This window comes from Cibotium barometz, chromosome 62 (assembly GCF_041138505.1).
Source record: "Cibotium barometz isolate CiBa-2024 chromosome 62, ASM4113850v1, whole genome shotgun sequence".
NCBI lineage: Eukaryota > Viridiplantae > Streptophyta > Polypodiopsida > Cyatheales > Cibotiaceae > Cibotium > Cibotium barometz.
Window position 1 is genome coordinate 34,444,114 of NC_141107.1, and position 10,380 is coordinate 34,454,493.

Here is a 10,380-nt window from a genome sequence, read left to right on the forward strand (position 1 = left end):
CTGAGGTAGATGCAGGGGCTGATGTAGAGGTTTTAGAATAGCAGTCCTTCTCCCGGTGATTATCACGGCCACAAATGGTGCATGGATGAGCCTTGAAGCAGTCCTTCTCCATATGATTAGTTTTTCCACAATGGGGGTGCAAGGCTTTCTTACCTTAGAACCTCCTTTCTTTGCTAAAAATGCAGTGTCAGTTACCTTTTGTTGTTTTATTCTTTCCTCTTCTTGGAGAGCATTGATGATACCTTCAAGAGTAGGATTATTGTGATACTTGAAGGTAGTGACAAGAGTAGCATAGGTGTTAGGTAAACTTTTGAGAAGCACAGCAATAGCAATATCTTCGGAGATGGGGGACTTCACTGATGCAAGCTGAACCATAAGACTGCGAAAATAATTGACATGAGAGGCTATAGTAGCTCCCTCCTGCATATATAGATCAAAGAATGAGATCATAAGTGCAATCTTAGAGTTTTTAGAGCGGGGTCCAAAAAGGGTATCCAAAGTGATCCATGCTCGAGAAGCAGACTGTATGTCGGAGATGTGATGAATGTAATCATCTCCAAGACCGAGCAAGATGATAGCATAGGCTTTGTCATTCTTGGCAGTGGGAGCATAAGTGATAACTTGCTCAATGTCGGAATCTTCGGGAGCAGCATGGTGAACAACGTCCCAAAGACTTTCTTTCATAAGATGGCACTTGATTTTGATTTGCCAAGTATGAAAGTTGGACCCATTGAATTTGTCGATAGACATGAGAGAATGAGTAGAAGAGGCCATGTGGGAAGGTCTTACCTCCTGCTAAAATGCAAGGGCAGTGTCTATTCCATTACAAGATTGCAGAAATGAATGAGAGAAGAGATCCAAACTGTTTTTAGAAGCCGGCTCTCTCACCACTTGTCAGGGCCATAGCATGTGACAGCCCATCGAAGCATGAGGAACTAGCAGTTTGCAGATATGAGGATAAGAAAAGGACTGACCAGCAAACTGAAGGAGACAATGCACAGTACCTTGTAGACTCTTCAAGAGGAAGCGATGGCAGAACTGAATGCAGTAAATAGCTCGTTAGGAGGAAAGTCAATCTGCAGCTTCTTCTAGATGATGCGCACCCTTGAGTCGATGAAGAAGGCAGCCAAAGGAGAACAGTACAGCGGGCTGTATGAGTCTGAACAGGATGGGCAGCAAGAAAGTGGGCGGATAGAAAATTCAGGCCGGCGGGTTGCTCACTGATATGAAGAGCTGCATGTGCAATACTAGAGGATAGAAGCGAAAATATAGAAATGGTGAAATACAGAAAAAAAAACGTGAGGCAGCTCCCAGCAAAGGCGGCGGCCAACAGCAAAGGCAGCGGGTTGTTCTGAACCAAGTGACTGCAGCAATGATGTCGCTCACAGGAAACAAGGGCACAGATGAGGGGAGCCAGGATAAACCTGCTCTGATACCATGTAGGAAATATGAAAGCAAGAGCGAACTAGAAATGAAACAAGAACACAAATGAAAGACAAAGAGTTACCTTGAGATGAGTGTAGACAAGACACAAGATTGATACTTTCATTGATGTGACACCTACAATTTATAGGTGAGAAGTACAAGATTGAGTAGACTCACTTATGGGATAAATGTAGAGGTGCCACATGGCACTAGACTCAAGACACAAAGACTCAACTGAAACTAGACTAGAGAAATAGTACACCTATTTCCAACATCTCTTTATTATAGGATTCTATAGACTTAAGTCTCTTTATTATAGGATTCTATAGACTTAAGTCTCTTTATTATAGGATTCTATAGACGAAGATGAGGAAGTAGATGATGACTCGGATGGTGAAGGGGGTGTTGAATGTGATGGTGAATTAGATAGATATGATGATGATGGCACATCTGATGATGATGATGCATCTCAGATAACATAGGAGACGCTGACTCAGCTGGTGATGATCTAGAAGATGCAGCAGATGGAGAAGATACATAATTCAAAATTGATACAGGGGAAATTGAAGAGGCTGAAGAAGGTGCAATGTTTGCAGATGCTAAGGTTTTTGTGGATGTTGCTGAAGCAGCTGCAGGAAAAGAAGTTGAACAAATAAAAATGCATATCCAGTTAAATTTGTAGCAAGAGTGTTAAAAACTCCAGTTAAGTCCCATGCAGGAGGTGCTGGGTTCAAAACTTGCTAGTTGTTGTGACGGAAGCACATACGCACATGAGCACAACAGATTCCAAAAAAAACTCAATTTCTCTCCTTGATGGGGGAAAGAATCAAGTTCGAGAAATGATTTCTTGATTCATATTGAAGACAAAGCCACATGCTTGTGTGAAGAAGAAATCAACACTTCAAAACTACCTTGACCACGAATTTCCACCGACCTAGGCTAGAACCACTAGCACAACAATGTAGTAGTAGGTTGTATTTTAGTGTAGGATTGTGGTTGTATTGTGCCAATATTTCACTGTAAAATCAATCCTTAGTGCTAACGAATTGGCATTAAGGGGGAGTGTTGGGTGTAATGCCCAATTGGCCGCACAAATATAGCTGCCCATCTACTACAAAGATGCCAAAAGTCACAACCCATACATTAATACACCCCATCATGGAGATTAATGTAATCATCAATTCTATCAATCAAGCATGAATCTCTTCTAATGTGTGCTCTGTGTGTGAGAGAGGATACGCTGCATGCTTCTCAAAATTCTACACCCTACTTGCCTTCTCGAACCTACATGGAACCAAAAGCAAGCGCCATCTCAGAAGCACATTAACAGATGATAACTCAAAACCATATTACCTTACCAGGGAGGTGGAGTGATATGGCCATATGAAGGAAATGATATCGAAACTCCCCAAAATGGCCAAAGGAGAGATCATCCCCAACAATTGTAGGGGAGGTGTGGTCAATCTGGTGGAGGAGGTCCTCGATAGAGTGGATACGGTAATAAGCTCTCTGTTTCTCTCTCCCAATGTAGCTTGCGCAAGACTAGTAGCATATCAGCTTGATTGGCTTATGGTATGTACCTCACTCCCAAGACGAGCTCTTAAGGGTTTGGATCTAGATAACTGGGATAGGAAATGTTTGGTGGTGGAACACACACCATAACAACTATTTCTGCTTCCTAAATTAATTGATGCTCACAAATTACAATCCCTTGTGTAAGTCGGGATTAATAACAATGTGGAGTTATAGTTGCAAAAGGGTCTTTTTTTCTCAATAGTGCGTCGTCTCTTAAAACTTAGGATCAATAAAGGAAATAATGTTGCCAAATTAGATTTTCGTGTTTAAAAAAAAATCCATAAACTTGCACCATTATGGTTATGGGACTGTTTAAGTGTCCTCTAACCAAACTAGTGACTACTCCTCGGGACGTTAGAGAGAAAAAGGCTAGACAAGTGTTAGGGAAAAAAAAATAGTACATGATTTTTTTTTTCACTATGGTAAGTAAAATTTGTACAAGCATTTTTCTTTATAGTTTCTACTATTTTTTTTAAAAAAAAATAGAATAGGCATTTTTCCTGAAGGCGAGGCAGATTTTTCAAAAGTTAACCTCGACCCTGGCGGAATGCTTATTTATAAATTAGAAAGCACTAATTTATAAGAAATGATGACGATCTGGTACGTGCTAGATCATAGTGCTAAGCCCAAGTCCCTCCTGCTTGCCACTGCTCTTCGCAAATCTTCAGTCACCACTAGCCTCTGGCAACCTTGAACATTGAGGGTCCTCAGACTTGGTAGCTCAACAATGCTCTCTGGGACATTTGTTAGGCTGGTATTGCTGGCAACCAGGTCTTGCAAACTCGGGAAATATACTGAATTCGCACTTCTGCTGGCATCGTCTGATGATCCTGGAAGGCTTTCCAGCAGGGGGCAATCACTGATGTTAAGCTTCTGCAGCGCAGGTAATGATACCACTGTTCCAGGCAGACTGTTCAAGGGCGTGTTTTTCAGTGTAAGTTCTTCTAGCTTCACTAAAGCACCAAAAGTTCGGTCGCTCGGCAGCGCGAGAAGCTTCCGGCAACCACCTAAGTTGAGGTGTCGGAGCTTGGGCCCAAGGTATTCAATAGATTCCGGCAAGCTTTTAAGGGAAGCACAGTCGAGCAAGCTGAGGATGGCGAGTCTGGGAAGAGCGCCCGGAACCAGATCTGGGAAGGCTTCCAGGCGACTGCAGGCGAAAAGCCAGAGCTCCTCCAAGTTCGGGAAAGCACCGGGGTGACCGAAGAAGCCGTCCGGCAGGAATTGTAGACCGCAATCGCTGAGATCCAGCTTGGTGAGACTCTGCAGGTGGCTGAGGCCGTCGGGGACCTGGCGCAGGGCCCTGCAGCTGCGCAGGTCCAGGGTCTTCAGCTGAGTCAGGCAGTCGGGCACCCAGGAAGGGAGCTGCACCAGCTCCAGGCAAGAATTGAGGTCTAGCGTCTCCAGCGCCGTCAGCATCTTCAATTCCAATGGAAGCTCCTTAAGCTTCTGGAAATACACGCTTAGCAGCCTTAGCTCCACCAGTCCGCCCATGGCTTTGCCAGGAAGAGCCTCCTGAACCGTGCTTCCGATCCACAGTTTCCTTAGTTGCACCAACGAGCCTAGCGCTTCCAGTTGGGAGCTGCTAGTAGTGTTGCTGGCGAAGCTGCTGGACGACCCGGCTGCAAAACAATACTTCTCGACAACATTACACTTGTGAAACACAGTCGAGCCAACTCTCTGATCCCACATGTTTGCACAGCCTCTTGTGTTTAAGTACCTCAAGCTCACGAGCTTAGAAAGACTTTTCTTCCGCACAGAATTGAGTTTGCTGCAGCCCTGTAGATTGAGTTGCTCGAGCTTGGTAAGCCTCCCTATTGAGGCTGGTAGAGATTGCACCCCTGAATTTTGGAGACTGAGTACTACCAGCTCCCTCAGCTTTCCCAGGGCTTTCGGTATAGAGGTTATCCTTGTGTTGCTCAGGTCCAGCACACGCAGATTGGTAAAGCTTCCTAAAAAGGCACCATCTATCTTAGCCAGGCTCTCGTTATTGGCGAGTAGCATCACTTGCAGAGGTGCAGCCTTGATACCGATTGTCGAAGACAGTGAAGCCACTTTGCTCCCCATCAAAGACAACTTTCGGGCTTGCATTATACTCCTGCTACCAGCAGCCGCATCTAGCCAGTTCTGTGGAAGTTCCTCCTGCCCATTTGGCTGCCACCCGGCTTTGAAGAGGCACTTCTGCTCCCATTCTTCCGTTCCATTCTGCAGAATGTAAAGCCCAAGATCACGCAGAACATCATGGATCTTGCAGCTAAGGGCCGGGTTGCTTCGGCTATATGACCACCCTTTCTCCAGTTCAACCAGAGAACGCCCTACAAGCAAGCCCAGCACATAGTAAGCCTCTGTCTCGGGGTCCAAATTCTCGTGAAGCCCTATGAGCCCTTCGCCAGCCCATATTTGGAAAAGCCGCTCTACCTCTATAACATCATCCTCTGGGAATGCTGCAAAGTAGAGAAAGCACTCTTTGAACTGTTTTCCCCTTAAGCTATCCAGGCTCTCCAAATCATCGTAGCTCAGCTTGAGACGGTGAAACAGCTGCACCTCATACTCGAGGTTAAGAGCCACTGCATCTCTTAGATTCTGCAGAGCCCGCTCCCAGTCATGGCTGTGTATCCTTCCAGCAAGGGTTCCACCGATGACCTTGAGGGACAGAGGAAGGCCTTTGCACTCTGCAACGACACTCCCCACTAACTGCACCAGGTCACCAGGCATCTTGTCTTCTCCACCAAAGGCATGCACGCAGAGAAGCTTCATGCTGTTCTTTGCAGACAGCAAGCCCACGCGCAGCTCCACAGCATGAACTCTTTCCAAGACAGGTTTGTTGCGGGTGGTGAGCAGAATTCGGCTGCCATCTTTGGACACAACATCAAACCATTCCAAGAACCCTGGATCCCACACATCGTCCAGGATAAGCAAACACTTCTTTCCTGCCAGCAAGTTGAAAAGCTTGGTCCTACCCTCAGAAGCGGATTCAAATCCCCGGCTGTCTCCCGGTGTGCGAGTAATCTTCTCACAAAGCCTTCGCTGTAAACGCAGAACGTCTGGGTGTCTGCCCACAGGAAGCAGATAGATTTTGCTGTTGAAATGGGCTTCAATTATGGGATTGTTCATTGCGGTTTGAACCAGTAAGGTTTTCCCAGCGCCTCCTTGGGCCCAGACGCCTACCCATTTTGAACAGCTCTGCTGCTCATCGCCATCATGGGATCTCAAAAGCAGTCCTTGCAGCTGCTCATTGAGCTCCTCCATGCCAAACACAAACTGAGGAAGTGGCTGAGTTTCCGAGGGTTCAATGTGATCAGACGCTATACTACTTGTAGTTATGGCTGCTGAGGAGGAGCTCGCTAACGTCAGCCTGTGCGCCGCGTTTTGCATAGCGTAGAAGGCACGTACTTTGTCCAGCACTTCGGACTGCATACACTTCTGAGTTTCCAAGCCAAGGTTCAACTGCGCAATCTGCTGGCTCAGATCCTTCCTAGCCACATGTACGGCCTCCATCTGCTGCATAACCACGGCCAGTGTGGAGACCCCCAGCTGATGTTGCAGGAGATCCTTGATCTGAGCGGTAGTATTTTCAAGTTTGCAACCTGAATTATACCTAGGTAAAAGTGATTAAAAATTCGCCTTAGTTAGATTCAGCAGATTTGGTGCAGCTTTTGATGATTTAGTTTCAGGTATTTACTCAATTTGCCACGAATTTTTGAAGATAGGAATCGGGAACACCTCGCGATCGGATTCCAGCGTTTGCCCGGATCGGCGCACTGCTGAAGGACTGTTTCGGCTTGTTGCAAGCATCTGTGGAGCTCTTGGAGCCAGGTACGAACGGCGGGCCTGATGTGGGCGCGGTCTTGTTGCTCTTGGTTCATAATCTCACCCACCATTGGGCGCAAGGACTCAAGAAGGTTCTTGAGCTGGGTGCAGTACTGCTTCCAACTGATGGCCTTCTCCGCAGCGACAATTACTCTATGCAAGATCTCCCCAGCAGCTGCACCAACGAAGCCCGTCGGATCTCCCATCCTGCACTGTATAATTATTAATATTGTGTCAACTCAACAATTGCAACAAATTACTAGCTAAACTCTGAAGACAACGCTTGTCAATTAGCTGAAAACTGTAACAAGAGACAGATACAACTTGACTCCACCTAAAGGCTGAGGAAGGGAATCAGAGTGCACAAGATGAAGAGAGAGAGAGAAAGAACCACACAGGAAGGGAATCAGAGTGCACAAGAGAGAGAGAGAGAGAAAGAACCACACACAGATCGGAATAAAGTAGCCGGGCTCAGTTTTGAACCCTTCGTTAAGGTCATTTACCCTTAATCTAAGGGTGAAAAATAAAGAAAAAATGTAGGGGCTTTGTAGGCACGTTAAATTGAAAATTATGAAAAAAAAAGGTGATAAGAACGCAAGAAACTCTAACAGAAATTAAAAATATAAACTTCAATAAACAAAATTAAATAAACAAGAGAGTTAGAGAATAAGAAAGAGATCATCTTAGATACAAGATTGGATTAAATCTTTCCCCCTTGTACCACTTACCTATATGAATATGTATTGAAAAATGCTTATTTTTAAAAAAGAATAACTTTCAAAAATAAAGTTTAAAAGCTTTTTGAGTTTTTGAGCACACAAGCTATTCCAAAGATATAGCAAGCTAAAAATATCAAGTCTTGGGCTTATTAAAAGTATAAATACTAATTGGTATGTACAAAGGTTCGAGGAAATTTTTTTTCTGTGGTGGTGAGCATTTTCTAGCAAGCATTTTTTTGGAACCAAGCGAGCGAATTCCAAAAAGATCTCCCCCTCCATCAACAGAGAGAGGGGCAAAGAGAGTTGGAGAGATTCATGACATAATTATTTAAAAGGGAGAGGGCACGACAGAGCCAAAGGAAGTGAAAGAGAGAAAAATATGATAACATTACATCCTCTAACAGAATACAAGCATACAAGCTACTAGTAGAGACCTTCATGAGTTTTAAGATAGACTACGAAAAAGGCAAGCGTAGCATATGGCAATCTTAGGAGAAAGATGTGATTGTTTGAGTATTCCACTCCTTGAGTCTACTTTACTGTATGTTGGTAGAAACTGGTGTGATAAAAAATCTGATTTACAACAATTCTCAACCTTTTAGAATTTTACACTTAAAGCTTTAAAAATTGAAAAAAATTTAAAGGATATCCTTATATTTCTCAAATTCAATGAGAATTACATCCTTTATTTTTTACACGTATGACTCACCACTTGAGATCGTAGCCTCTATAGAGGTCTACACATTGGAAAGCATGTTGATAGTAGTGTGGTAGCATACTATGTTTTTGTTTTGTCCACTAGGACTTGTTTCCATGCGAGTTATGCCACTAGGACTTGTTTCCATGCGAGTTATGCCATTAGGACTTGTTTCCATGTCCATGCAAGTTATGGTTGTATTACTACCCAAAGGTTATCAATTAGCAATTGGCATCAAGATTTTCATATGTTGCTTTAGCTTGCGGAGTCAATGCCACAAAAACACCGATATTTGAGCTTGCAACATGTTTTTTTTTTTGTTGAGAGATGGTTCTTATTCAACTAGTCCACCATGTGGGCTTGAGGTTCAAACTCTTGATTTTTTCTTGAGCCGGCAATAAGTTGTCTCTTATTAAAAACTATCATTGTGGTCTACCAAAGATATAAGTGAAATCATTTTCATCTTGTTTTCACTTTAAAAGTACACTAAATTTTAGCTACAATATTGCTACACATTTAATTGCATGTGAACCTAATTCTTTTGGCTGGATTTTAATGTGATTACAACTATTGGGCCCATTTGCATGCTAGCTTGAAATAAAAATTGATTGTGGCTTAGGAAAGTATTATATTAAAGTAGCAACAAAGTATATGGTTGAGAGCTCAAAACATAGGATTTAGTAATTAATGTAGCAACTGGTTACCAACTGTGCTAAAATTTTCTTTGCATGGAAATTAGCCCATTGATGTTATTCTTTTGGTTGATGCCATTGTAGTTGTTCCTTTCAGGGCTCTACTTTTACTAACCATTGGAGAAATCCACTTTCACCGCTTTAGTGATTTTTTTTTTGTGGTTGTGTGCTTATTTGGGATATATATATATATATATATATATATATATATATATATATATATATATATATATATATATATATATATATATATATATATGTATGTATATGTAAATGCTTTTGTATTCATCTTTTACATGCCTTTTTTTAACTCTAGGGACCACTTCGTCGGTCCTCGCCCATTGTACTGGAAGCACACCATTTTAACCGTACCGAGGCTGGTCAAGACCTCGGTAGGCTTTACCGCGCGAGCGATGTCCCTCGACGACTCCCTGCCAGCTGTTGCAAAACAACGAGTCTCTTCTTAGTTTAAACCCATACCAAATGCTTCCTCCAGCATTCTGGTGTAAAACAGTCCTTTAAAAGAAAACAGAGTTTTTATGCAAGTAAAATTCCCGATTTGAGATTGATTCCACAAAACCCTTTTTCCTTAATCCATATTTTCATAATGAGAATCATTGATCTCTCATCAGGGTAATCTACCCATCATTTGACTGACTGTCCAACTAGATTCTTGTTGGTGATTTCGATCAAGGAAAAACTAGGTTAATTCAACGGTAGTCTATTCTTTGTATTAAGAACTGGAATTGGTCACACAAAGTTTTTGCTTGATTCAGATCGAGAGATGGACAAGTACTTTACTGACCGTCCCTCTCATAGTCATGGTCTAACCAAAATCATTCGGTTTAGTTCTAGCTTTGATTCTAAGGATTTTCTTTAGATAACATCTACTGAACTTCTAACCATAAGAAAATTCCAACTTTACGAATTTCATTCCTTCTTAACCATAATAGATTAAGAAATGGTTTTATATGAGAATATCATATTTTTATGAAAATACTCTTCTTTCATTTAATCTAATTTTGGATAAATATCACTTTGGTGATTTATCCACATAAAATATCTACCACTTTAATTTATCAACTCTAATTCTCTAGGTGGAATTATGGTGAAAATTTCTCTTTTGTCACCAAAAATTAATTCAAACCTTTCTCTACTTAAATACCATAAAAATTCTTCTTTTAACTAACTAAATGGCAATATCCATTTTTTTGAATAAGCTTAAAATTCTCTTTTTGATTGGATTCCAATTGTCATGGGAATTCCTCTTTTATCATAATAAATTTATATAAAATTCTTTTTTAAATTAAATAAAAATATCTATTAATTCAAATATGCCAAGAATTTCACTTTTACCATTTAAATAATTAAATTCCAAATGTCATGGGATTTCCACTTCATTTAGAGCCACGCGTACACCATTCCCCCGAGGATGAGCAGCAGGAGCGTGTGCTGGAAGAGCAAC

The 10,380-nt window shown here is 42.2% G+C and overlaps 1 protein-coding gene across 5 annotated transcripts; it reads right to left on the bottom strand.

The window, feature by feature from the left end:
- Nucleotides 1–3,398: 3,398 nt before the first annotated feature.
- Nucleotides 3,399–7,356, bottom strand: LOC147604397 (uncharacterized). Of its 5 annotated transcripts, none has more exons than XM_086795713.1 (3): nucleotides 7,256–7,356; nucleotides 6,721–7,014; nucleotides 3,399–6,595 (listed from the first exon to the last, which is right to left on the bottom strand). In XM_086795713.1, exons 2-3 carry the CDS (start codon nucleotides 7,011–7,013, stop codon nucleotides 3,613–3,615), a joined length of 3,276 nt encoding a protein of 1,091 aa, XP_086651839.1. In that variant the 5' UTR covers nucleotide 7,014; nucleotides 7,256–7,356; the 3' UTR covers nucleotides 3,399–3,612. The 5 variants fall into 5 exon arrangements, with proteins under 5 accessions (XP_086651839.1, XP_086651836.1, XP_086651840.1 ...); XM_086795710.1 differs by having other exon boundaries at nucleotides 6,721–7,019; nucleotides 7,256–7,337; XM_086795714.1 differs by having other exon boundaries at nucleotides 3,399–6,584; nucleotides 7,256–7,326.
- Nucleotides 7,357–10,380: the final 3,024 nt, after the last annotated feature.

Coding starts and splice junctions, on each gene's coding strand:
- LOC147604397 (XM_086795710.1), bottom strand. CDS start 7,306: ATGACCTTAACGAAGGGTTCAAAACTGAGCCCGGCTACTTTATTCCGA. Junction 7,020..7,255: donor CGGCTACTTTATTCCGATCT/GTGTGTGGTTCT, acceptor ATAATTATACAG/TGCAGGATGGGAGATCCGAC. Junction 6,596..6,720: donor CGCTGGAATCCGATCGCGAG/GTGTTCCCGATT, acceptor ACTTTTACCTAG/GTATAATTCAGGTTGCAAAC.